General features: G+C 36.1%; 2 protein-coding genes across 10 annotated transcripts in view; one reads left to right on the plus strand and one right to left on the minus strand.

Annotated features, from left to right (window-relative positions):
* Positions 1-27,479, plus strand: part of ESCO1 (establishment of sister chromatid cohesion N-acetyltransferase 1) — a 66,348-nt gene extending 38,869 nt beyond the window's left edge. For 3 of the 6 annotated variants that reach the window (XM_074200532.1, XM_074200534.1, XM_074200533.1), the window contains exons 10-13: positions 2,461-2,550; positions 9,547-9,690; positions 12,900-13,087; positions 18,802-27,479. In XM_074200532.1, the coding sequence (XP_074056633.1) occupies positions 2,461-2,550; positions 9,547-9,690; positions 12,900-13,087; positions 18,802-18,949 (570 nt within the window). In that variant the 3' untranslated portion in view covers positions 18,950-27,479. Of the gene's footprint in view, positions 1-1,772; positions 1,895-2,460; positions 2,551-9,546; positions 9,691-12,899; positions 13,088-18,801 lie in introns of those variants that run through there. The other 3 variants (XM_074200535.1, XM_074200536.1, XM_074200537.1) reach the window with 3 other exon arrangements.
* The window catches only part of GREB1L (GREB1 like retinoic acid receptor coactivator), a 269,600-nt gene continuing 264,305 nt past the window's right edge, over positions 22,678-27,972 (minus strand). For 2 of the 4 annotated variants that reach the window (XM_074200527.1, XM_074200530.1), the window contains one exon: positions 22,678-26,027. In XM_074200527.1, the coding sequence (XP_074056628.1) occupies positions 25,864-26,027 (164 nt within the window). In that variant the 3' untranslated portion in view covers positions 22,678-25,863. The remainder of the gene's footprint in view (positions 26,028-27,972) is intronic. The other 2 variants (XM_074200531.1, XM_074200529.1) reach the window with 1 other exon arrangement.

Genomic DNA, 27,972 nt, shown 5'->3' on the forward strand with positions numbered 1-27,972 from the left:
GAATAGTTGTTAAAACTGTTATGGTTTTTGTAAATATTAGAGAGAGAGACAGAGAGAGAGAGAGAGAGACAGAGAGAGACAGAGAGACAGAGATTGTGTGGGTGTGTTCCTTCAAAACCATCCTTCCTTCATATTCTTTTACTGTTGTCAAATAATCTTGGACAGCAGAGTTCAACTCACAATTCTACTTCAAGAGACCAGTGATAGCTTTAAGTCTTTACTGTCTACATACTTGTATGTATGTATGTATGTATGACTAAATAGAGGATGATCTTAGAGCACAGAATCAGGCAATTTCATAGCCTTGGAGAATAGGTTAATCAGATCTCTTGTTATTTCTTACCTCTTATTTTGATATATTTAATAATGTTCTATTTTTCTGGTTTTAAAATATTAATTAGTAATATGAATAATATAATATTTAATCCTAATAAAGTCATTGGTCATAGTTTATATTTATATTTCTTTTTTTATTTGTGAAAGCCTTTTTTGTCAGATAGCTAGAAAGGGAAAAATGTAAATATGTACAAGTCTTACTTCAATATGATAAATTTTTTATCCTTATTTCATTAAATCTGAAATAAGATTTTAATAAGATAATAATTTGGATAGCCCCTTCATCAAATTCATTTTGAAGAAACTGGACCAAATTTTTCACATAAATTATAAAAGAAGAAGCTTGAACTAAATGATTTACTAAAAAGTCTCCTCCAATTCTGATTTCTGCATTTTAACTTTAAAATTATTTTAAGAAGCTCTCATAATAAATGTAGAGTCATGTTATTTTTAAAAAGTTATTATCAAATTATATAATAGCAGTGGAATGTCATTGAAGTAACAGTTTAATCAAATAAAAAAGTGCAGGTTATAGGTTGTTTTCAAGTAATTCAAGTAATTTAACTTAAAAAGTGTGGCATTAAAAATTATTTAAATTATTTGTTCTTTATGAGAGAATTTGTACTATAATCGAAGTGAAAAATCTATAGAATTAAAAATCATAAAACTTATCAAATTATTTGTGAAAATGCATTTATAAAAAGTGATAATACCTATATGCCTCTGATTGCTGATTTTTTTACTTGTTTTGGGATATATGTATATATGTATATATATTATATCTATATCTATATATATATATGTATGCACAGAGAGAGAGAGAGAGAGAGAAGCATGACGGTGGTGTAACTTTTCATCTAGACTTGGTTTCCTCTTTAAAAAAAATCTTTTAAGACTGTTCCTGTTTTTTCTTTTTTCCTTAGATTAAAATTTGAGGACAGCATATCAGGCAGAATTATAGGATCTCAGATTGTATAGCCCTTATAGATGCTTTTAGAGTCAGTAAAGAAATCTTAGGGTTTTTCCAGAAATTTCATGTATGATCAAATGGTCATATCATTGTCTTGTTAACAATCTTTCTAACCAATATAATAACAATAGCCTCCCAATTCCTTAAATAACAAAACTTCTCTAAGCTTTGTCAACAGTCGAAGTGAAATTAAGTAAAAAGTCCATTTTGCCTTTATCTTGGTTTCATTCAGCTGTAATATTTTTAGAAAGCACAGATCTCAAAAAGAAGAAGATGGTTTATTCTAATAGGAAGTATAATATTGCTTCTCCAAAGACCTTTTTGCTTGGGTAAGACAAATGAAACAACCCATTCAGCTCATTCCTTCTGTATTTATTTCGAACTTCAAAGCTCCTAGTTTTAACCTCTGGTTCAGTCCCATCTTACTAGATTTAAGTGGTTTTTTTGTTTTTTTTTTTTCATGCAGGTTCTGCTCATTTATCACCACGAGTGTGGATCTGAAGAAGAATTAATTACCTCTATTTTTTTGAGTATGTTTAACTTCAGATACACACAACGTAGCCTCCTTCCCCATTAGATTCTTAGAAGGTAGTTATATTTTTTATAGTCTCCTTCTTGTGACTCTTGATAGTTGTGATCAATAAGAATAAAAAACTATACCTTACATACTGGGCTACTGCATGCATATCAGTTCATTTAAAACCTCCTGGAGGTCTTTCGCATGCCAGACATAAAACCATGAGTGTGTGTTTGTGGAGGTAACCATGTTCAAAATAAATTTAAGAGTTAAGTTCTTTTCACAAGAATCTGGGGAAGGGTAACTTGCATTGGGGAATCAGTAACTCTTCAGGGGCTTCATGCTGTGTGAATTAAGACCTTTCAGAACTGTTTTGAAGTGGGAAATTATATAGTGGCATTTTAACTATATCAGGAATGGGGAGGGTATGTTTGTATAAGTAGAGTTTAACTTGAATTTGCACTGTGCTTAAGTATTTGTGTTTAAAAATGGGCTGACTAATTATGGCTCTCTCAGCCAAATGTTAATTTATAAGATAATTCATATCCATGAAAATTTTAAGATAAATTGATGCTGCTTTTTTCCCCTTTAAATGGTTATATGAAATAAAGTATGTGAATATATCCATTTTGTTTAGGGGTGGAAAAAGGAAAGAATTTTAGCTGAATACCCTGATGGAAAGATTATAATGGTTCTTCCTGAAGATCCAAAGTATGCACTTAAAAAGGTAGGTTTCTATTATAATTTAATGTTGAATAGGCATGATAATAACTTGGTGTGTATGCATCTACTTACTGATTTTTTTTCTTTTTGATTTCCATTTTCTTTAAGTAGTTAAATGATGTAGCAAAACAAAAGAGCTATTAGCTAGCTCTCTGTTCTCTCATTGACTCTCTTTTTGAAGAGATCAACTAATTGCCTTTACTGGTTGATGATGCTCGTCCCTATCAACTCTCTTATTTTATTCCTTGCCATGAGCTAATCTCACACATGCAATCAGAGAAACTTATTTGAAATGTGCTTCCTTGGCTTTCCACTTCTTTTTTTCAGAATGTCTCAGGATCATGATATACTTTCCCTTTTCTTTTCTTTTAATAATAATGAGAAGTAACCTGGTATCCTTTCTCCTAAAGCCAATCCCCTATCTTTATCCTTGATCCCATTCTTTCCTGTGTTTTCTAGAACCTTGTTCTAGTATTCTTTTGTCTTGAATGCAGTAGTTTCTTTTGCTCATATTAGCCAGTGCAGTCTCTCTCCTCCCCTATCTCTACAGTTTGGTTTCAGTCCCTTAACATTCTACTGAAAATGTTCTCTCAACTTTCACCAATGATCTTCCAGTAGCCAAATACGATTTCATTTTTTTTTATCCCTTATTTTCTTTGACTTCTGCATCTTTAGACCTGTTAATTACCTTCTTTTAGAACATTATTTTATTGATATCTTGTTTTTTACATCATCATTATTTACTATCCTTACTCCTCCCCTCTTAGAGTCATCCATTTTGTCATTAAATACAGAAAGAAAAAGAGGAAAAATTGGTGTGCTGAAAAAAATCCCAAAACTGCTGCAATGTACACCATCAGTGGACGTGTGTATTGTTTTCTTGGCCCTGCTTCCTTTACTTCGCATCAGTTCCTATAGATCTTTCCATGATTCTCTATAAGATCAATGCATTCTTCATTTCTTTTTCTTTTTCTTTTTCTTTTTCTTTTTTTCTTTTTTTTTTTTAGTTTTTTTTCTTGCAAGGGTTAAGTGCCTTGCCCAAGGCCACACAGCTAGGTAATTATTAAGTGTCTGCGGCCGGGTTTGAACTCAGGTATTCCTGACTCCAGGGCCGGTGCTCTATCCACTGCACCACCTATACTTCATTTCCTAACCATATACTTCATTTCCTAAAGCACAGTAAAATTCCTTTTCATTTAAGTATCAATTTTTTTTAGCCATTCCCCAATCAATGGATGTCTACTTTGTTTCCGTTCCTTTCTATCATAAAAAGTGCCACTACAAATGTTTTTATGTATGTGGAAGCTTATTAAGGGACTCATGTATAAGACCAGTAATGGAATCTCAAGTTCAGAGGTATGGACATTCTAGTCACTTTATTTGCATAATTCCAGATTACTTTCTGAAATGGCTTAAAGATTTTATAACTCCACCAACAATGTTTTAGTGTGCTTATTTTCCCACAGCCCTCCCTGTACTTTTTTTTAAGATTTTTGCAAGGCAGTGGGGTTAAGTGACTTGTTTAAGACCTCACAGCTAGATAATTATTAAGTGTCTGAGACTGGATTTGAACTCAGGTCCTCTTGACTTTAGGGCCAATGCTCTGTTCACTGGGCCATCTAGCTGCCCCCCCTTCCTGCATTTTTGACATTTTTCTTCCAATTTTCCAGGAGATGAAGTGAAACTGCAGTTTTATTTTGATTTATATTTCTCTTATTACTAATGGGAACATTTTTATATGGTTATGAATGCTTTGTATTTCTTCTTTTGACAACTATTTGCTCATATCCTTTGATCATATTTCTGTGGGAGAATGGTTATTATTCTTTTATAATTATCTGTTAATTAGATAAAGCTCTAATTAGAGAAATTTATTGACCATTTCCCTTTTGATCTTAAGTACATTTATTTTTACTAAGCAGAAGCTTTTTGAGTTCATGTAATCCATGTTAACTATTTTATCTTTTGTAATTGCCTCTATACCTTGTTTGGTTAAGAATTCATTTCCTAACTTACATGAATTGATGCTGAGTGAAATGAGCAGAATCAGAACATTATATACACTAACAGCAACATTGGATAATGATAAACTATGATGGACTTGTTCATTTAAACAGCATAATAATTAAAGACAATTCTAAAAGAGCTTGGATGGAAAATGCCATCCATATCCTGAGAGGGAACTTTAGAATATAAATGCAGATCACAGTTTACTATCTTCAATTTTTAAAAATTTTCTTATATATATATTTTTTTTTTCTAATTTTTTCCTTCCATTTGGATGGAAAGTTCTATTACAACATGATTAATATGGATCTATGTTTTGCATAATTACACATATAGAGCCTGTATTAGATTGCTTTCTGTCAGGGGAGGGGGGAGCAGGAGTGAGGGAGTAAAAAATGTAAAACTCAAAACCTTGCAAAAAAAATGATTGGTGAAAACTTCCATTGCATGTTATTGAAAAAACAAAAAACAATTTTTTATCTTTTTTAAAAATATTTATTTAAGACAATGGGGTTAAGTGACTTGCCCAGTGTCACACAGCTAGGCAATTATTAAGTGTTTGAGGCCAGATTTGAACTCAGGCACTCCTGATTCCAGGACTGGTGCTCTATCTGCTGCACCATCTAGCTGCCCCTAAAAATATTTTTGAAAAAATTTCATTTTTCCCTTCCCCCAATACATTTTTTATTCATTGCTCGGAGAGATCTATGATCTACTTTTCTTGTAATTTTTTAATAGTATGATCTTTAATATTAAGGCCATATATCCATTTAGAATATATTGTGTGTTGGTAAGGTGTCGGCATAAGCCTAATTTCTGCTAGATTGGTTTTCAGTTTTCTCAGTACTTTTTATCAACCAGGGACTGCTTTTCTAAGTCGTTTATGTTTTCCAGTTTACCAGAAACGGAATTATTGAGTACCATTGTTTCTTTAATAGCTAGTCTGTTCCATTGATCTGCCTCTTTTAAACCAACACCAGATGGTTTTTGTTGACTGACATTTATAATACAATGAGATTTCCCCCCACTTTATCCCTTTCTCTTTTTCTTGATCACTATTTTCCCTTAATATTTTCTGTCTTTTATTTTTCCAAATGATTTTTGTTATTTTCTCAAGTTCCATAAAGCATTCCCTTGGATAATTTGATTGGTATAGGATTAAAAATATAAATTAACTTTGATAGTATTGTCATTTTTATTATATTGGCCCAACCTAGACATGGGCACTGAATATTATTCTTTAGGTTTGTGAGGAACACTTTGTAATTTAATCTAAACACTTTTTTTGTGTGCTTTTATAGATTGATCACAAGATACTTTATGTTTTATAGTTATTTAGAATGAAATTTCCATTTCCATGATTATATTCAAATGAAATTGATTTTTGAGGATTTATTTTGTAGTCTCCAACTTTGTTGAAGCTGATACTTATCTTGATTAGTATCTTTGCTGATTTCCTGAGATTTCTCTTTTAATCTCCTCTTTGCCTGGCTTCTTTTAATTTCTTTCTTTTGTCTTACTTCTGCTGGTAGCATTTTCAGAACTCTGTCACATAATAGTGAGTTGCTGACTGCTTTTTTATTTCTGGATACATATCTTTCTGTGGCTTCATGAAAATTGTACTTTACTGCTTCCTCTCACAGATTCATTGCCTACTATATGCAAGGTGCTAGGGACACACAGATAAAAGAATTTACAGCCATTTACATACATAAAGCACTTCCTAATGTGCCAAGAACTGTGTTGAAGTTCTGAGTTTAACAAGAAAAAAAACCCAGAAACATTGTCCTGGTCTTGAAGGAGTTCAGATTCTAAAGAGGGAGACAACATATAAATAACTGCACAGACAAGTTAAAAACAAAAATATCTAGAAATAATCTCTGAGTGAAGGCACTAGAACTGTGGAGACCAAGGAAGTCCTCTTGGAGATGGTGAGAGTCAGAGGTGAGGAGGGAGAGCATTTCAGGCATTGAACACAGCTGTGAAAAGTGGAGTTGTGGGAGATAAATCATCATATGCATGGGGGGGCAGTGCCGCTGTAGAGTCTTTTGAAAGGAAATTGGAAAGTAAAGGGTCCAGGTTGTTCATATGGGACCTTTGGCTATATATGTCTTAAAAAGAATTGATCTTTGATCCTAGAGAAGGAGCTATTAGTTTATTGGGGACCTGGAGGGGGTGACCTGTTTAGATCTGTACCTTAGGAAAATCACTTTGGAAGCAAACATTTGAGGTAGAGACACAAATTAGAAGATGATTAGGGACCTTGGAAGTTTCGTAGTGTAATCTCCATATCTTTATTTTTATTGATGCTTTGTGTTTTTGCATCACCTTTCTTTCTAATTATTCTCACCTCTTCTTCCCTTCAACCCCCAAACCGCCGGTGAGCCATCTTTTTGTAACTTTTTTTGCCTTTTCTAAATATCATTTTTCCCAATTGATATTTTTTCAATTATACATTATGAAAGTTTTTCAACATTCATCCTCATGCATATGCATATTTTTAAGTTACATGATTTCCTTCCACCCACCCTTCCTACCCTTCTCCCCTCAGTGGCAGTCTAGTGAATTTCATTACATATACATTAGTATTTAACATGTTTACAGATTAGTCATTTTTGGTATGATGAATTAGGATTAAGTGAAAAGAAAAGAAAAGAAAACCATGAGATAGGAAAAAAATACAGAAATTTTCAAAAAGTGATTGTAATGTGCATTCAGGTTCTGAAGGTTTTTTTTTAATTTTGTTTTGTTTTGTTTTTCTTCCTCTGGATAGGGATAGCATTGTCTATAACTGATCTCCCTAGGGTTGTCCTAGCCTTCTGAACTACTGAGAGTAGCTGTATTCATGAAGGTTGATCACTTCACAATGTTGTATAACAAAAATTTTAAAAAGAAGAAAGGAAGTTCATTTAAGTCAATCAACACATTGAAATTTTGTATTATACACATCTGATCAAATGATCATCTGAGGGTATTTCCATTTCACATACTCTGCACTGTTAGGAGGGAGATGTATTTTCTCAACTTTTCTGGGCCAAAACTTGGTCAGAGCATTCAGAGCATTCAGTTTACTTTTGCACTTTTTTCTTTACATTGTTGTAGTCTTTATCCACATTGTTTTTCTTGTTCTGCTTATTTTATTGTTAATCAGTTTATATGTCTTGTGCCTCTCTGAATTCATAGTATTTCTATGTATTAATATTCTCTTACATTTATTTGCCCCCTATTTGTTTAACACTTCTCTACATGTTGGGCATATTTATTGTTTCTGTTCTGTATTACTAGAAAAGGAGTGTTTTGGATATTTTTGTTCATATAAAACTTTTCTTTCTGTATTTGCCCCCTTTGGGTATAGAACTAGAAGATGGATCTCCCCATTAAAGTTATGGATATATAGTAACTTTTTAAAGAATAATTACAAATACTTTCTAGAGTAGTTGGACTAATTCATGACTTTGCTTGCCTAGCAATGTGGTTTTTTGTTTGTTTTTTGTTTTTAGATTTTTCAAGGCAATGGGGCTAAGTGGCTTGCCCAAAGCCACATGGCTGCAATGTGTCTTTCTAGGATGTGCTCACTAGGTTTGATGTTGCTACCTGTGTGTGTGTGTGTGATGTGTGTGTGTGTGTGTGTGTGTGTGTGTGTATGTATGCATGCATGTCTGTTTGAGACTCAAGATAAAAGATATTTTAAAAAATGTCATTATGTGTCAAGTTCTTTAATTCTTTAGTTATGACTTTTGCATTAAGCTTAATAAGCACCAAATTCCATGATGTATAGGATGCAGAAATAGAAAACCTCCATTTATTTATAGCCCAGAGATCTTAGGCAAAGCAAGTACACTTTCGGTACTTGAGGTCGCTCTGAGGGGCCGGAAGTTTTTGCTTTTTAAATATTTTGGTAGCTGACATAATGTTTCCTTCATAATCCTGTGCATTTTACTTAATGTATTTTAAAACATTTTTCTGAGAAGGCTTTACTAGATTGTCAAAATTGTGACCTGGAACCACGCTATAAATAAATTTTAGAGACATTGCTGATAATAATAATACTGACAGGACTTAGGTAACACCTGCTGTGTGCCTTGTATTGTCTAAGGACAGCAGCCTTGTCATTTTTTTTTTTTTTTTTAGGTTTTTTTGCAAGGCAAATGGGGTAAAGTGGCTTGCCCAAGGCCACACAGCTAGGTAATTATTAAGTGTCTGAGACCGGATTTGAACTCAGGTACTCCTGACTCCTGGGCTGGTGCTTTATCCACTGCGCCTCATTGCCACCCCCAGCCTTGTCATTACTATAAGGCAGAGATTAATTTGACTTGCCCAAGATCAGACAATTAGTAAGTGAATTGGATTTGAACTCAAAACTTGCTTACTCCAGACCTAGCATTCTCTCCACTGTGGCATTCATCTGTCTAGGGACATTAGTAAAGGAACTTTCCAATACCAATGAAATCACAGTTAACCCAATTATATATAATTTACTGAATTCAGTATAGTATTCCTTTGTACATATGTGATATCTTCATATAGGTTCATAACTTCATTGATAATAGAGTTGGCAGGAACCTTAGCGATCATCTGGTCCAGTGGTGTCAAACTCTACTTGATTACATTTTAATCTGGTTATGGTCCCACTGGAGAGGCTTTGAGTTTGACAGCTCTGATCTTGTCTAATCCTTTCATTTTATAGATTCATTTTATAGATTATAGGTTTCAGAAAAATTAAATGGTTTGATTGAAGGAATGAATAAAGCATTTATAAAGCACTAATTATGTGTAAAGAACTGTGCGAAGCCCTAAGGCTATAAATAGTAAAAGCAAGATGGTCCCAGTCATGGAACTTGAATTCTAATGGGAGAGACAACAGACATAGAAGGTTTTAATGGAAAAGTTCTGTAAGAGAGAAGATTTGAATTCAGATCATTTGACTCCAAGCCTCATTTTTAGTACTCCATATTGATCTTCATTTAAAAAATTTTTTCTCTCTGTTTGGCAGGTTGAAGAAATCAGAGAGATGGTAGACAATGATTTGGGATTCCAACAAGCTCCACTCACGTGCTCTTCTAGAATTAAGACTTTTCTCTTTATTTCTAATGACAAAAAAGTTGTTGGCTGCTTAATTGCCGAACATATCCAGTGGGTGAGTAATTTGCTAAAAATTGATCATGTACAATTTAGTGTGTAATGAACTAATTTACAGATTATATTAAATAGCATAGTTTAAAAACCTGTGTTTGTTTAGACATTTTAATTTAATAAAAGTTATATCCTATCCTATACAATATGTAATTGCTCTTTAGGTATTTTGTTCTCAGTGCATCATATCAAGTTGTGGAAATACTTATTTGGTAAAATTTTGCAACATGAGGAAACAGAATCCCTTTTGATTTGATTATGGATATATTAGAATGATTTTTTTTTTGCAAGGCAATGGGGTTAAGGGACTTGCCCAAGGTCACACAGCTAAGTAATTATTTTGTGTCTGAGGTGGGATTCTAACTCAGGTCCTCCTAACTCCAGGGCTGGTGCTCTGTCCTCTGTGCCACCTAGATGCCCCTGTGTTAGAATATTTTATACCTTAACCTAAAATTCCAAGATTTTCTAGATATTATTTAAATATTAAAACTTGTTTAAAGTATTCTTTATTAAATTTTGAATAGAATGTTTGTCTTCAATCAAAAAGCATTTCTTAAGCACTCAGTATTTTAACACATTTTCAACTGAAGTGCCACCCTTATCTGTGAAGCCTTACTTGATCTTCCCCAGGTGTTGGTGCTGCACTCTCACTGTTTTATATCACCAGTGTTTAATCACTTATGAATGTATATTCCCTATAGAATACAAGCTCTTTGAGGGCAGTTAGTGTTTCATTTTTTTCTTTGCAAACCTAGAATATAACTTATGTCTTGAACTTAAAGATAATAATGGGAGTAGGAAAAGGCTTTAGATCTGCATTCCATTGGTTTGGGGATACTCTCTGCATCTTAAAGAGTTGTCTAAAGCATTGAGAAGTCATACAATCATTATCTGAGAGGCAGGATTTGAACCTAGTTTTTTTCAGATTTCCAAAATAGTTTTCTACCTACTCTGGTCTGGATTGAACATAGAAGTTTGTTGATGCTTTTCAAGTTTTCAGATTATTTAAACATATTCCACTAGATTTGCTGACCTAAAATAATTAACTGATATTTATTGTACATAGTGTTTTGTGGTTAAATTATCTCATTCCTCATAATAATACTATGAGATTAGTAATTCAAGTAGTAATCAATGAACAAATGTTAAATAATCCCTTATTTTGTTCCAGTCACTGCCAAGTATAATGAATACAAAAACAACTCCTATTCTTAAGGAGCTTACATTCTAATGAAGAAATTTTTGAAGTAACTAGGTACATACAAAATATTTACAGAATTTGTAGTTGAAACTCAGGTTAAATAATTTTAAAATCCAAGTGAGCAAGTTGTCAAATGGTTTACCACCCAGGTCTGATTTCATAAACAATTTCTCCCCCTTATACACCATGAAGATTTTTTTTTTAAGATTTTATTTATTTTGAGTTTTACAATTTTTCCCTTAACCTTACTTTCTTCCCCCTCCCTCCACAGAAGGCAATTTGCCAGCCTTTACATTGTTTTGATGGTATACATTGATCCAAATTGAATGTGATGAGAGAGAAATCATATCCTTAAGGAAGAAACATAAAGCATAAGAGATAACAAGATCAGACAATAAGATATCACTTTTTTTTTTTTCTAAATTTAAGGTAATAGTCCTTGGTCTTTGTTCAAACTCCACAGTTCTTTCTCTGGATACAGATGGTATTCTCCATTGCAGAAAGCCCCAAATTGTGCCTGATTGTTGCACTGATGGAATGAGCGAGTCCATCAAGGTTGAACATCACCCCCATGTTGCTCTTAGGGTCTACAGTGTTTTTCTGGTTCTGCTCATCTCACTCATCATCAGTTTATACAAATCCCTCTGGGCTTCCCTGAATTCCCTTCCCTACTGGTTTCTAATAGAACAATAGTGTAAGAATTCTTTATCAAGGGAACTAATACTTCTCTTTGTTGAAACCTAGGATCCTGCTAACTTAGTATTAGTGAAAAAAAGAGTTATACACAGTATGTTTAAAAAAAAGTTTAATAAGAAAAACAACTTTTTTCTACTCATTATGGCTTCAGTTACTCTTTTATGTTCTCTGCCTCAACCTATCATTATTGTTGCCACATCCTGAACTGACATAGAATGTTCTCACAAGGTTGTGGAGGAAGATTTTTTTAAAATGGAACAATTTTTTAAAAACATTTTAACATTTTATTTGTTTTCCAATTATATACAATAGTAATATGTACCCATCACTTTTGCAAGGCTCTGAATTCTACAATTCCCCCCCTTCCCTCCCCCTTGCCACAGAAGACTGTCTGACAGTCTCTATATTGTTTCCATGCCATACATTGATGTAAATTGAATGTTATAAGAGTGAACATAAGAGTAAACATAAACCCCCTCCCCAAGAAGATGGGAAACCTCAAGAATAAAGAGAGAGAGGAAAAAAAGTACTTCAGTCTGTGTTCAGATTTCAATGGCTCTGTCTCTGGGGTGAGTTGCTTTCTTTATAAGTCCACCAGAGAAGTTACTTCATTATTTTTCCCACAGTCGCTATTACTAGCTGAACCTCTACTCTATTTCTCCCCACTCTCATTTATTCTATTCTCTCTATCTCCTTCCATCCTGGCCCTGTCCTAAAGTGTAGCATCTGAGTACCCTCTCCCTCGATCTTTCCTCTCTTCTATCACCTATTCCCCCCCCCTTCCCTACCCCCATTCCCCCTCATCCCATCCCATACCTTTCCTCCCATCCTTCTCCAGAGCAAGACAGATTTCCTCACCCTATTAAGTGTGTCATTTCCTCCCTGAGCCATTTCCGATGAGGATGAAGGCTCACTCATGCCCCCTTGCCTCCCCCCCCCACTCCATTGAAAAAGCTTTGTCTTGACTCTTATGTGAAATCTCTCAACTTCTTCATCTCCAAAAGGAACAATTTCTAGATCTTAAGTACTTAGTATTCAGTATCCTAAATTCATTAGAAAATTTAGGAGATGTGGTGGGGAATGTTCCACTGAGCTCAAGAGGAGATAGTAATTATATAGGGGTTATATCCAAGGACCCAGTTTTGCCAGAAAACTGGAAATTTTAAAGGTGAAAATATTTTTGTTAAATTTGCTGGAATTTGGCAAGATACCAGACACATAGTACTTTGAAAGTCTAGCTTGTTCAAAATGAGACATGTACTGACTAAAATATTTTGTTATAAGGTTGAAAATTAATTTGTTGAAATTAATCATAGGGTTATAGAGTTATAGAAGATAAAGTCCCAGATGTCAATTCAGAAAAAGAGAAAGTTATATGTGAACGGCAAAAAGCCTGGTGCTGCTCAACATCTCCTGAACCTGCTGTCTGTGGGATTAGTCGAATTTGGGTATTCAGCATGATGCGTCGAAGAAAAATAGCTTCTCGAATGATTGAATGTCTAAGGTAAATAATCTAGAAATGTAAATCTTAAGAAGTATTTTACTTGTTTGTTTCTTATTTACAGTGTATTTTCATTGTACATCAATTTCATAACATGAAAATAGTGTGAATTAAATCATTTAGGATATAAGCACAATATAGAAGAATCCCAAACAACATACATCATTCAAAGTAGAGCATAAAAAGGGAGTGTCCATTTAAATGTGTGAAGGAACTTGAGGCATTTTTTTCCAATCAGGAAATTTCTGAATTTTTTTCTAAGACCAACAGATTTTCTTTGCTTTGTTATAAAGTTAGGATACTGTGGGTCATATCTCAGATAGTCCTGCAAAGCTAAGTGATTCTCTGAACCAAAAATGTGAGGGGTTTGTTTTTGCTTTTTTGCAAGGCTCTGGAGTTAAGTGACTTGCCCAGCACAGCTAGGTAATTATTAAATATCTGAGGTCAGATTTGAACTCAGGTCCTTCTGACTCCAGGGCTGGTACTCTATCTACTGCGCCACCTAGCCGCCCCTATGAGTATTTTTAAAAAAATTTTAGCACTAAGTCAGTTGTAACATTGGCTCTCCTGAATGAAGCCAGCTTTAAGCTGCATACCAGGCTCTATTCAAAATATTGAATGTTATAATTGTCTCATTAAGAAGTTATCTCACAAAATTTTTTTAAAAAAAACATATAAATGTCTTGTGAACATAAAATGATACAATTATAAACTTGTAGTTCTTTAATTCCAAATACTCTATTTACCTTGTTTGACATTTGCCACTTAATTTTGAAATAAAAGCTTTCACAGTATAGCATCATTAGAATAACAGACATTTGATAATGTATAAAACAAAAACCATGAGTTATTTAAGAGGTGATACTTTAAAAGTCTTTGGAATTAAGGAAAGCAACTAAATTTTGTTGGCAAGTAATGGAACCATTTAGATTTCAGTTAAAGTTATGTAAGCTATGTTTATTAATTATTACTTACATTCTAGGAAGCTAAGTGGCACAGTGGACTTGAAGGCATTAAGAACTGAGTTCAGATCTATCCTTAGATACTTTCTAATTATGGACCCTGGTTAAATTCCTTAACTTCACTTTCCTCATTTTTAAAGTAGGAATAATAGTAGCACCTACAATAATATCTTCAAACTGCTTTTTTCAAACCTTAAAACACTAGCTTTTATTATAATCCTGGTAAGATGCCAGTCTTTCGTTCCTGTGGCACATGACATAGTGATTTAAGTTCCAAAGTAATTGAGTTCTTCTGAGAACAGTAGTACTTTAATGTTTTAAAACTTATTTAGATTAAATAGACATTAAATTAGTATTTTTAAAATACATGGGAGGGAAAAACTCAAATGATGGTTTTTGTGTTTTTTTTTTTTTTTTTTTAGGTTTTTGCAAGGCAAATGGGGTTAAGTGGCTTGCCCAAGGCCACACAGCTAAGTAATTATTAAGTGTCTGAGACTGGATTTGAACCCAGGTACTCCTGACTCCAAGGCCGGTGCTTTATCCACTACGCCACCTAGCTGCCCCAAATGATGGTCTTTTTAGTTTCCAATATAAATAGAAACATGAAAATTGTTTATATCATGTAATCACTTTATGGTTGTGGAGATTCAGTGGATTGAAAAGAAAAAAATGACTATTTTTGTGCTCTTTTTCCCTTTTACTAACTGAAATTTCCCAGGTAGAGTTCTAATTGTCCTAATTAGAAGTTTAATAGAATTCTTTTTTTTTTAAAGATTTCATTTATTTATTTATTAATATTTAATATTTGTTCTCATTTTGTACAAATAATGTTTCTTTTATACATTAATAAAATATTCTTGTTTAAGAGGAAACGAAATACCCCCTCCCCCAAAAAAGTATAGACTCACTTGAGTGATAAAGTAAAGGGGAGAGAAAAAAATTAAAATTAAAAAAAAATAATAGTAGTAATTGTAGGTATGGCCAGGTGGCGCAGTGGACGGAGCACCGGCCCTGGAGCCAGGAGCACCCGAGCCCACATCCAGCCCTGTACACCCAACAATCACCCAGCCGTGTGACATGCAAGCCACCCCAACCCAACTGCCCTGCAAAAACCAAAAAAAAGAAAAAAAACGACCCCAAATAAAATAAAATAGTAATAATAATAATAATAATAATAGTAGGGGTGGCTGGGTGGTGGACAGAGCATTAGCCCTTGAGCCAGGTGCACCTGGGTCCAAATCTGGCCTCAGATACCCAACGATCACCCTGCTATGCAGCCCCAGGCAGGCCACCCAGTCCCACTTGCCCTGCAGCCCCCCCCCCCCAATAATAATAATAAAAAATGTGCTTGAGTCTTTGTTCCAACACCAACAACTCTGTCATGGGTGGATCTCATTCTTTATGATAAGTCCATCACAAAAGTTACTTCCATATTTTTCCACCGTTGCCACTGCTGATCACAACTCCCTCCTTTCGTATTTCTCCACTATCGTGTACTCTATTTTCTCTCTCCTTTCACTCTGACTCTGCTGTAGGGTCGCTGAGTGGCACAGCAGACAGATCCCTGGTCCTGGGGCCAAGAAGCCCTGAGCCCCCATACCACCCCTTAGGCCCAGAATCCACCTGGCCCTGTGGTCCTGGGCAGGCCTTCCAATCCCAGCCCCTTGCAAGAAGTAAGAAAGAAAATGTGTTATATCTGACCACTGTCCCCCCATGGTCCATCCTCTCCTCCTTTATTCACATACCCACCCCTTCCCCCTGCTCCCCACCCCTTCTTACTCCAGATGTCTATACCCCATTGAGTATATATGCTGTTTCCTCTCCTAACCATCTCTGATGAGAGCAAAGGTTCCCTCATTCCCCCTTGCCTCCCCCCTTCCATATCATTGCAATAGCTCATTGTAATAAAGAAAAATCTTATTATATGAAATATCTTGGCCTATTCCCCTCTCCTTTTTTCTTTCTCCCATTACATTTCCCTTTTTTTATTGACTCCATTTTCACACCATATTTTATCTTCATATTCAGTTTTCTTCTGTGCTTCATCTATAAAAGCTCCTTCTACCTGCTCTATTAACTGAGAAGATTCATATTAGTATTATCAGTGTCATTTTTCTATACAGGAATACATGCAGTTCATCATCATCAAGTCCCTCATATTTTCCCCTTCTCCTTCAATCTTTATGCTTCACCTGAGTCCTGTATTTGAAGATCAAACCTTCTGTTCAGCTCTGGCTATTCCAACAAGAACATTTGAAATTCCCCTGGTTCTTTGAAAGTCCATCTTTATCTTTTCAAAGTCTTTTTTGAGCTCTGTCATAGCCTGAGGCCAATTTCTGTTTTTCTTGGAGTCTTTAGATGCAGGATCTTGTGTTTCCTCATCTTCAGACTGAGTATATTGATCCTTCTTGGGATCATAGGTAATGTATTTCTCAGTGGTCTTCCTCTTTTTTCTCTGCTTGCTCATTTTCCCAGCCTTAGCCTGTTTTGGGGGTGCTTCCTGAGCTTTTGGGACACTCCCACAAGGGTCTCAGTGTGTGAGGTTCTGTCCTCCCTCCTGGTCTGTGAATGACCAGAAGCGCCCCCCTCGGCCACGGGGCTGAGGTGGGGGGGGGGCTGCTGTTCTATGGGGGGGCCTAGACAGCGATTAGGATCTGAATGTGGTCAGAGCCCCAGAGTCCTATTCCAGGGGCAGAGGACAGAGCTCTGCAGTCTCTCTTCACTCCCCTCCCTAGGTTCAGTGGGCTCATGCCCTCGGGCTCCTGCTTACTGGCTCTGCCTGCTTCTGTTTCCTGGATCTGGACTGTCTTGGCCACTCTGCTCTTTGAGGGCTGGGCGTCACGTGCTTGCTCTGGCAGGGGTCCCCGCTGTTCCCTCACTTTGTGCCTGGTGCTCCCCGGGACATAGGTCAGGTAACTCCCCCACTGCTGTGAGCCAGCTCCTAGCACCCTGGGGCTGCCTCCGGGAGGCTGAAGTTCTTTGGCTCTGGCGGGCCACCCCTCTGGCAGGCCGCCCCTCCGACCCCGGGGAGCAGAGCCTTTCTGCTCTTTTCCAGGTTACCTTGAGTAGGAGAACTGCCTCCCTGGGTCCCTTTGTGGGTTCTGTCTCTTGAAAATTTAGTTAAAGTCCTAAGTTTCAAAGATTTAGGAGAGCGCCTAAGACTCGATCCACTCTTGTCACCATCTTGGCTCCACCCATCTAATAGGATTCTAATTCTGATCTATTTTCTTTGCCAGTCCTTTTGGCTTTATACTTGGAAAGTTCAAAATGGCTTAATCACTAAAGTTCAACATCATTTACTCCAGCAAAGCCTTCAACTACTTCTCAGGAAACTCCAAATTTGCAAAGGTCACAGATGTCAGTAAATTTAAAGGGCTGGAGTTGAGTGAATTTGGTCACAAAACTGTTTTTTTGTTTTGTTCCATGCTGACTTAAAGATGCAGCTCATTCAATTGGTTCAGGAAGAGATGGGTTAGAGAACAACATAGGTTATGTTGGCTTGAATTAGATCTCTTATTGATAGAGATGTAGAAGAAAATGTGAGGAAGACAAGATTAGCAGTTAGTCAGCTGCACAGAATTTCTGCCTCTTGATTGTGATAGACCTCTAAATGTGTAGATATGAGATGAGGGGTGATGCAAGAGTTGTGATCGTCACTAAAGAATAGTTGCTTTTACTTTGCTTTTTGAGAAGGGATCCACTTGGTGAGGAGTAATGCAGACTTGATTTTAGTTTGTGCAGATCATATCCCTCTGTGATTTTTCTTGGCTGCAGAGTTCATTCTATTTCTCTTTGCTCTACCAACTTACCTTGTTTAGCTTTATCCACTAAAATTTCTTTCTGATGGTGGCAGTGATAGAGAAGAGAGAACTCCCAGGGAAGTCTGCTTTCTTAGTAGCTTTAGTAGATTAAGAAGATGAAATTAAAAGTCAGTTTTGAAGTTGGAAGGGATTGTGGAAATCTTGGTCTAACTTGCTCATTTTACAGATGAGATAGTGGGCCTAGAGAAAGTGATTTGTCCAAGGTTATCCTTGGAGCAATGATTTTTGAACCCAGCTCCTCTCACTCCTAATCTGATCATTCTACTTTATCTTTCTTGAGATTTATTACAAATTTCATTTATGCTATCCTTGACATTCATTTCCATAGATTATATTGGATGCCATTTGTCTTATTTATAGTCATTCTAGTTTCTCGGGATTGAGGTCCCTTCCAGTTCTTTATGTTCCCAATATTGGGGTATTAAAATGCATGATGCCTGTTCTGAGGGAGTTAAATAATCCTGCCCTTTCTTCATACTAACGAGTTCAGGTCTGGTGATAACTTAAGAGGTTGCTGCATTTTATTAAAATTGGAAACCATGCAGGTATAACCAGATCTCCAAACAGTTTTGAGCTAATATTTTCCTTTCTGTCACTTTTCTCAGTGAAACCATTCCTTGTCCCTCTTGTACTAGTTTTTCTGTTATCGAGTGTTCCAGTTCCACAAGCACCTAGAATTCTGTGGGGTTGGGCACATAACAGAAAATTGTTGTGGAAAGTAATAAATTTAGGCAAATTTAAGTATTAAAGTTGAATAATCATTTGTAGCATTTAAGTTGAAACTAGAATTGTATGTTATTATCCAAGGAATCTACCAATCCAGTTGTCTTCTGTGATTTTAAAAAAGTTTTTATGATGGTTATATAAAGTAATGCTTTTTATGATATACTTTCTTTCCTTACCTCCTTTGTTTTTTTCTTTATTTTTAAATTAGGAGCAACTTTATATATGGCTCATATTTGAGCAAAGAAGAAATTGCTTTTTCGGATCCTACACCCGATGGAAAACTCTTTGCAACACAGTACTGTGGCACTGGCCAGTTTCTGGTATATAATTTTATTAATGGACAAAAGAACTCTTAACAGAATCTTGTCTATGTTGATCTGACTACATCTGCTGGATATTATGGATTGGTTGCCGACTTTAACCAGGAACTAGGGCCATTTTTATTACAGTGAACTCAGGACTGGTAACAACCAAAAGGTTGTTCCATTTTAATAAAATTGGAAACAATGCAGTAATAGCTTAATTTTTGTTTTTTTTAAAAGAAGATATTTTGTTATCTTTTACAGAAGTTTATGATTGTATTTTATCTATAGTTATTTAGTCATGTTTACATGCAGCAGATAATAATTGTTCATAGTGGACTGTAAACTAATGCAAGGACTATGGTCTCAGTGATGAGTATATATTGAAGTTCCTAATATGGTAATATATCAGTGCTGCTAGGTACTGTATCTTTTTTTTATACTGAACTGCTGATCCTAGTTTTGCTTTTTAAGCATTAGACTTTAAAGATTGTATTTTAATGGAACTTAAATGCTTCTGGGATGTTATTAAAGGAGGAACAACACTTTGTATTTAAAAAAAACAGTGGCTAAGTTAAAAGCTCCATGATGTATGTATGTACTTGCCCTCATTTGCACTTGCACCAAGGAAGTAGAAAATATGTGAGATACTAGGTTTTTTTTTTTCCTTGATAGGCAAAAAAAGTGAAGAGAGAATTTGTCAAAAGAGGATTGGGTCTCTCCTTTTGGAGAGTTTCCTATGACTAGAATTTAATGGGGAAAAAAACAAACTGTAGGAGCACACTGTTGTACATCTTGCTCCCACTTGTTACAAAATGGATTTCTGTATATCCTACAAGAATATGATAGACCAATTATGTCAAGATTACCAAATCTGAAAAAGATTTTTTTGTAATTTATTGATAAGATTGAAGCTAAATAAGAATGGCTCTGGTATCTGCTTTACTTTTCCTCAGAAATACTGCACTGGATATATGCCTTTATTATTGGACTTCACTTTTATACTTGTCTGTGTATAATGCCCTCCACTTTTAAAGGGTTCATATGTTGAAAAACTGCTGTGGCCTTTCTTGATCTGTATATAATGTAGAATAAAAGAATAAATAACTTGATAGACTTTTCTAAACGATACCAGTTGCTGGCATGATGTGAAACATGTTGTCATTGTTTTGAATTGAGTGATTGAAATCCAGTGATTCAGAATGTCTTTGCCACCATTTTGCTTAAGTGTGAGTGCTGCAGCATGAAGTAATGGACTCACCTCTTTAATTCACTGAGCCGAGTCAGCTTTCTCTGTCCTTCAAATGTTTGATGAAATTAGAATCCACCCTCTCCCATTGTGTTCCACTTGCTGTCCTGACACCTTTTCTTTGCTCACTGTTTCATTACTTAAAGTATGTCACAATTTCCCTTTAAGACACACAGTTTAAATGCTGCTTTGCCAGTGAATCTTGATCTCCTTAACTGGAAGGGACCTTTCCTGAATTGCTTGAAATGTTTGTGCTTCTCACTACATTTTTTTGTTGTTGTCTTTGAGCAACCTTACCTTTCTAAGCCATCTTTTCCTCTTCTAAAATTAGGATGGTTTTTGTGCTGTCCCTCTCTCACAAAGTAGTAGTTGGGTGTCATGAAATGTATGTGGAAAACTTTGTAAACCTTAAAGAGCACATAAATACCAACTACTATTATGTTCCTTATTGTACTGTAAACTTAGAGAGTAGGTGCTCTTAGCTCCTTCAGTGTAGTGGGTGACCAATTTGTTCAATGGTTGAGAAGAAAGTCTAGAATAGTAATAATAAGCTAACATTTATATAGCAAAGGGCTTCACAAATATTGTCTCATTTTACTCTTGCAGCAGCCCTGGAAGATGAGTGGGTACTCATATTAGATCTTCATTTTATAGAGGAGGAAATTAGGACCTGGACAGGTTGTGACTTGCCCAGAGTCACACAACTAGTCAGTTGTCTAAAGCTGGTTTTGAACTCAGGACTTCCTGACTCCAGGCCCGACACTATCCACTGTGCCACATAGCTGCCTCTAAATACATGTGCTTAACAGAATGATGAAACACATTCATTCATCTTCTAAGTGTCTTCAGGTGTAAGGATGATATAAAGGAGAATATAAAGGATATAAAAAGGATGATGTTTTCTTAGGAGGCAAGGAGTCTGACTCCTTGAGGATTTTGTGGACATCAGTGAGTTTTAGGGAAAAAAGTTCTGGCTCTTTTGTCCTAATGGCCTCACTAACTGGGAGGCATGTCCATTTAAAAATAGGCTGGAAATTTGTCATATATACTCCAATCCCAAGGGCCAGAAGATTAGGCCTACTTGAGTCAAGTCTAACCTTCACAGATCCCTGAGAGTAAGTTTGCGTGGTTTCCACTACTGTGATACAAATGAGTCCATACAACAGGTGTTATAAGCTTATTCACTGAACATGACTGGGCAGAAAGAGAATTGCATTTGGAGTCAGAAGATTGAAGTGTGTGTTGCAGCTTTGTCATTTATAAAATTAAGTGCCTAGACAAAACCCTTTATAAGGTTTTCGCTTCAGTTACCTCAAAGGGGAGGATCACAGGCTCATTTGGACAAAATGCTTCCTGTGTAAGTGTGAGATCACTGACCTGCTCCCCTACTATCACCCTAGGTCTTTTCCAGTGACTCAGGCACAACTCCCCTTCTACCCAGTGACTCTAGGTTGGGAGGGAGGGCCAGGGAAGCTAAGGCAGGCATGCCTTTGGCTGAGAAATTAAAATATTGTTGTCATTTTGCTTTTGCTTGTAATTCAGGAGTTTCTCAGCTGTTTTTCCACTCACCCTAGAGATCTAAATGGGCTTTTTATCTGTAACCAACTTTTTCTGTGTTCCTCTAACTAGAAACTCCTTTGTCCTCAGAACCTCTGGTGAATAAAGAAAACTCATGACAATAGCCATGGTCTCTTGCCCATCTTTATAAAGTATAAACTTGGTGGGGAAGGACCAAGGTACCTCGACAAGATCTGGATAGATTTGTAGCCAATCTAGGGTGGCTAATTCTAATCACATACAAAACGTTGCCACCTTTCAGCAGTCAAATACTTCAAAAGGATTGACCTTATTTAACCCTTATAGGGTAAAGCAAAGAAAGGCCAAGGTCAGAGACAGGACTTTTAGACTAATAAGACTTTTTTTAGGTTTTTGCAAGGCAAATGGGGTTAAGTGGCTTGCCCAAGGCCACACAGCTAGGTAATTATTAAGTGTCTGAGACCAGATTTGAACCCAGGTCCTCCTGACTCCGAGGCTGGTGCTTTATCCACTACGCCATCTAGCTGCCCCACTAATAAGACTTTTACAAAAGGACATTTGACCCACATACAACTTATGAGAAAACAAAATGTAATACTACCATTGTCTTATTAGTCTGAAAATTGAGATTAGAATTATTTATTGGCAAATGTGCCCTGAAAGGTTTTTTTAATGCCAGAGTTGAGAATAGGTGCCTTTATATTTGAAATAAACAGAGCCATCTATAAATCTGCCAATGTTTGATTTAGCCCAAGGATTCAGCCTCAACAGGGCCATGTAAGATAACTAATTTTTCCTTATCTCAGGGGTCTCAAAAGCAAACTTGGTATTTCCCTTATACATTTAGTATGTTTTGGATTTGCCACCTTATGTATATGGAATTATTCAAACATACAAATGGACATAGATAAAAATAATAGCCTACTGGGCTATTAAATTAGAATTTTCACTTCTCTGAGCTGACATTAAATTCTTCATTATGTTAAGCCAGAATTATACAGACTTACTAGTGTTATATATAAAACTCTGGTTGGTCCTAAAAATTTAAGCAGAAGAACATAAAGTATGATTCTCTTCCCTTTAGACAATGTATTCAATCTTTGGGGTAAAAATAAAAGTTTTTTTTTCTCCTAGATGAAGTTATTTTGGGAGGCATTATAATTTAAAGAAAATGCAACATGTTATTAAAGGGAAATTTAATACATTCACCAAATTAAATGAAAGTACATCATAAACATACTGTAGGCACAACTTCAGACAATTTAAAATCATAAACAATAAAATGTGAGGTAGACTGACTAGTGAAATTCACCAAGTTTTGGTTTAAGAACATTTTACAGTAATAAAGTAACACAGGTGCCCCCCTTTCCAAAAAAAAAAATCAGAAAGCAATTACATAAATTATAGAAAAAAAATTGAATACAATGATTCTCACTCTGATTTTTTAGTTTACATTCAGTATTAGCCTGTGAACTGTCAAACATGCCAAGATTTAACATGTCTACAGGTAAAGTATTATTTGCTGGCCTATTTAATACATTCATACCACATCAATGTTCTCAGTAATGGCAAGGCTTACGGCCAAACACACCAAGCAACCCAAACCACAGCTAGTAAGACTATGGTGTCCTGTGCTTGTACAATTTTCTCCTTAATGTATTAGCATCTAACACTTTAACAATACTAGTGACAATAGTACATTAAAATATTTTTTTTTTATGATGCAAAAGCTTAATTTTTTTGGAAAGGAAAGGTAGACCAGGTTGGACTTCTTATGGTATTCTCCTCTGGGGTTGGTTTAATTTTTGGTTTTAGTCTTGTACAGCTACAGCTACAGAACTGAGACTAGTAGATTGGACTCTTCAGGCCATATTTGAAATGTTAAGGAGTCTTACATGTACAGTAAGAACTCTGGAAAATGTCCTAAAATCATGGAACCAAAAGAAACCATAAGACGTCCTTCCCCAGGTAAGACTATTTCTAATGAGTTTCTTACTTTACCCTAAAGTAAAACTAAGACAACATTCGAAATGCAGTATTGCACAACATCAGTTTAACTTGATTTGGTCAGCATCAAGTCCTGTCAGCAAAACTGAAACTTTTGAAATACATTCATATCTAAACTGAAAATTCTTCAGAACGTACCTTTATATCCAAAATTCTGCCATGCACAATTAAGTTGTATCTTTAAAGCGTATATAAGGCAGGTCCTCTTTGAAGGACAGTAGAAAACAAATGGTTCAAAAGAATTGTTCATTTGGAATATGCTACATTTGCAGCACTGTAGTAGTTAGCTCTAGTAAAACCCAAAGATCTGCAAACCAATTTTTCCTCAAGCTTCAATCAAATAACATTTTGTTTTATGACTAAGCTGTAAACATCTCTTTCTCACAAGATAATAAAGCTGCTTGATTAACACTATTCTAAATAAATGCAGTTGTAGCAGGCCCTTCTCAGTAGGGATCAAGGTCAGGGATCAAGGGTTTGTTTAAAGGGACACAGCCATTTTTCACTTCTATCATATTAGAAACAGGTTGTGTTCAAGAGAAGGTTCTCACTTTCACTTTTTTTCACTACAAATGGCATGTGTACAGGACAAAGTAGCAACCGGGTTTTCTGAGAGATTAAATCCAAAGTAATTCTACAAAAACGAGAACTCTATTTTCCACGGCACCTTGACTTAAGAACCATTTACCAACTAACCCCCAAGCCTTTGTCCATTTTTAGAATACTGAAGTCAATAACTGGAGGACTGTCAGGAATTTGGAGAATTAGGGAAATCTTTATGTATACACGACATTATTTCACCACTAACTGAGCCAAATGAATTTTTAAAAAGTATAACTTTCATTTCCATACCAAGAACAAAGCTATCTGGGATTACTGTTTCCATGGAAGTGGGGTTTTCCTGTGAGTTAGAGAAAAGGGGTAGCAGATCTGGCCATTCTGCTGCCCTCACCTTCTGTCTGAAACCTGGCTCTCGCTGCCATTCTGCTTTGGTATTTGTGAATGGAGGTTGAGGGTGGGAGTGAGGGAGTAGTTTGCATTTAGTGAAACATTGATTGTACATTCAATCAAACCTGTCTTGAAGTCTTGCTCTATGTATGAGGATGTATAAAACAAAATTGCACTGGTTCCACTATGTACAAAAAACATGATATTCCATAAAAAATCAAAGTCAAGTAAAATTGGTTTTGCTGGTGCCCAACTATACAGAAACTCAAACCATAAAGAACAACAGTTTGGGGTGGGGGCTGGGAAGGGAAGAAGAGGATTGATGGGGAAGCCTGAAGTCTCTAAATGACCCCCCGAAATTCTCAGGTTGCTCTTTGCACAGGAAGTAGTACCACTGTTAAACCAATCAGCTTGTAGATTCATGTAAATGTAATGTGCAAAGGATTCTGAAAATGTAAAACTAATGCGATGAGCTAAGGAACACAACTAGGAGAAGCTGCACAAATGTGCGTGCACAGGATGCCTGCTCTGCATTTACTGCCTTATTTGTTCAGGTTTAAGTAGTAAACTTTTAACTCCTGTGGAAATTTTGCCAAAAGTTTCAATACATATAAAATTACAAATTTTAAACTAACACTGCACAGAGAAAGAACAAACGCTACTTTTTTTTTAAATACAAGTATCTTCTACATTCTGTCATTTCAAACCCCTGAGTAATACTGTACGCCAAAGTACAGTTTTGAAGAGAAACTGAGGATTCAGGCCTCGGACGTTAATCTTCACTTTGTCACACCCCTGGTGTGAGTCTCATGTAACACATTCAGGCTAGCTGATGCTGAAAGTCAGTTTTTTTTCTCCTAGCAAAGATAAGTAAAAACAAAACACCCCCCCCAAAAAAAACCCCAAAACAAATGACATTGAGAGCTGCAGGCTCTTCATTCTCTAAAGCGTGTCACTTCTGTCACAGCTGGCAGGCCATTTCTAGAGTAGTTTGCATAACTGTCTAGGGTGGAGTCACCCTTAAAATCCAGGTCCTGGTATGGGAGCTGATGTGGCACCAATGCCCTTGGGTGATCCAGGTCAGGTCAGGGGGTGTCTTTGGAGGGCATTTTAGAGTCACAACAGTTGCACTTTGCTCCACAGTGATTGTACTTAGAAAAAAAATCGCACTTGATCATGTCCCTCCTTTCCCTTCCTCCCCCATCTTAATTCTGGTGTCTTCTCTAGATCAGACGTGGCGTCCAGTGAGAAAGTAGAGAGGCTTGTCCTCGCTGCTATTGGCAGTTTGAAACTCGTCCCGAAGGCGGAACTGCCATTCGTCCTCCAGTTCTAAGCGGACAATTGTCTGTCGAAGAGAACTTCTGTCTTGGCAGATGACACATAAAGTAGCACCTTCAAGAAAAGGCAGAAGCCGGACATTAGAAAGTAGGAATTAAAATCACCTCACACTTCCCTGAATTGCAGATCTATTTGCTCATGACTTTAAATATTTCTTTCCACTGATAAAAGTATTTAGGTTGCTACATCGTGTGGCCTTGAGGAAATTCAGTAACTTTTTACAGGGTCATACTAAGCATATTTATATTTTTATCTCCTACTTCCGTGAAGCTATTTTGGGGTTATACATGATATTAAAGCAAAAGCATGACTAAACAGTATCATAAAGGCAATGCAACAAATGTTTTCTTGTTTCAGTCATGTCTGATTCTTTGTTTCTCCCATTTGGGTTTTTTTTTTTGACAAAGATATTGATTTGCTATTTCTTTCTCCAGCTCATTTACAGATGAGGAAACTGAGGCAAACAGGGTGAAGTGACTTGCGCAAGGTCACATACCTAATAGAGTGTAAGAGGTCAAGTTTGAACTCAGGTCTTTCTAATTTCAGGCTACTAAGGGCAATAAATACTTATTAAAAACTTAATATATGGGGACAGCTAGATAGAGCACTGGCCCTGGAGTCAGGAGTACCTGAGTTCAAATCTGACCTCAGACACTTATTACCTGGCTGTGGCCTTGGACAAGTCACTTAACCCCACTGCCTTGCAAAAAAACCCTAAAAAACAAACAAACAAAAACTTAATATATGCTTCACTATAGAAGTTTCACAGAAGATGCTTCACTACATTTCAACAATAGTGTTAAAAAAGGATTACAGGTGAATTTCTTTATGAGAGTGTCAGTCTCAATTCTCAAATTAGCAGATTTAAGAATCTCAGGGCATGATATGACTTTTTTTGAGTCATTTCTTTCTAAATAGCATTCACAAAGTTATGGCAATAAATGGCAACTTAAATTCAACAAATTTCTTGCACTTATACTGTCTGTAAGTTAGCACTGTGCTAGGTATTGGGATCTAAAGAAAAATAAACTTCTAATATAGCAGGGGGATGAGACAAGTATACAAATTACTGTGATTAATGTCAAATATGCTAAGTACCATATGTACAAAGTATGAGCAGGGTGCAAAGAAATAAAAAAAGAAAAGCAAATCCCAGCCATGGCTCCTTGTTCACTTGCTGTGCCACATAAGTTAGCTGCTAAGTTACCAAAGTGTTTTTGAGGAGGGAACATAATGCCCAAGTTTCTCCCAGCTAAATATTCCCATGTTCTTTCAATAATTTTGCATATAGCATGAAGTTGAGATGAACCATTCTGGCTGCCCACCTCTGGCCAGTTTCTAGCTTATAAATTGGCCTTACTCAGATGTGGTGCTCAGAATAGAATACTTACATAGGGTAGAGTACAGCAGGATCATCATCTCCTTAGATGCTCCTGGATGGCATCCCTCTAAGATTATATGGCCCTATCATCCCGATGACTCATGGAATTTGTAATCCACAAAAAACTTATCAAACCTTTTTTTTCAGATAAACTCTGGTATAGGTGTATTTTCCTCTTAGTTGCAAAGATGATTTTTTTTAAAAAAATTAAGTATAAGACTAAACTAAATTTAATTTTACTAGATTCATTCAAGTTTATCAAAATATGTTTTCAATTCTCACTCTGATATCCCAGGTGTTGGGATTTCTTTTAGCTTTGTGTCACCTATGAATTTGGTAACCATGCTATCTATGGTTCTATCTAAATCACTGATAAACATCAGCTTGGAAGCCTGTCTCAAAATATCTGTATTTGAGGGGTGGCTAGGTGGCGCAATGGATAGAGCACCCGCCCTGGAGTCAGGAGGACCTGAGTTCAAACCCGGCCTCAGACACTTAATCATTACCTAAGCTGTGTGACCTTGGGCAAGCCACTTAACCCCATTGCCTTGCAAAAAATCTAAAGAAAAAAAAATTTGTATTTGGCCTCGGACTGGTTACCATTTATTTATTAATAAC

This window comes from Macrotis lagotis, chromosome X (assembly GCF_037893015.1).
Source record: "Macrotis lagotis isolate mMagLag1 chromosome X, bilby.v1.9.chrom.fasta, whole genome shotgun sequence".
In the NCBI taxonomy this organism is placed as follows: domain Eukaryota; kingdom Metazoa; phylum Chordata; class Mammalia; order Peramelemorphia; family Peramelidae; genus Macrotis; species Macrotis lagotis.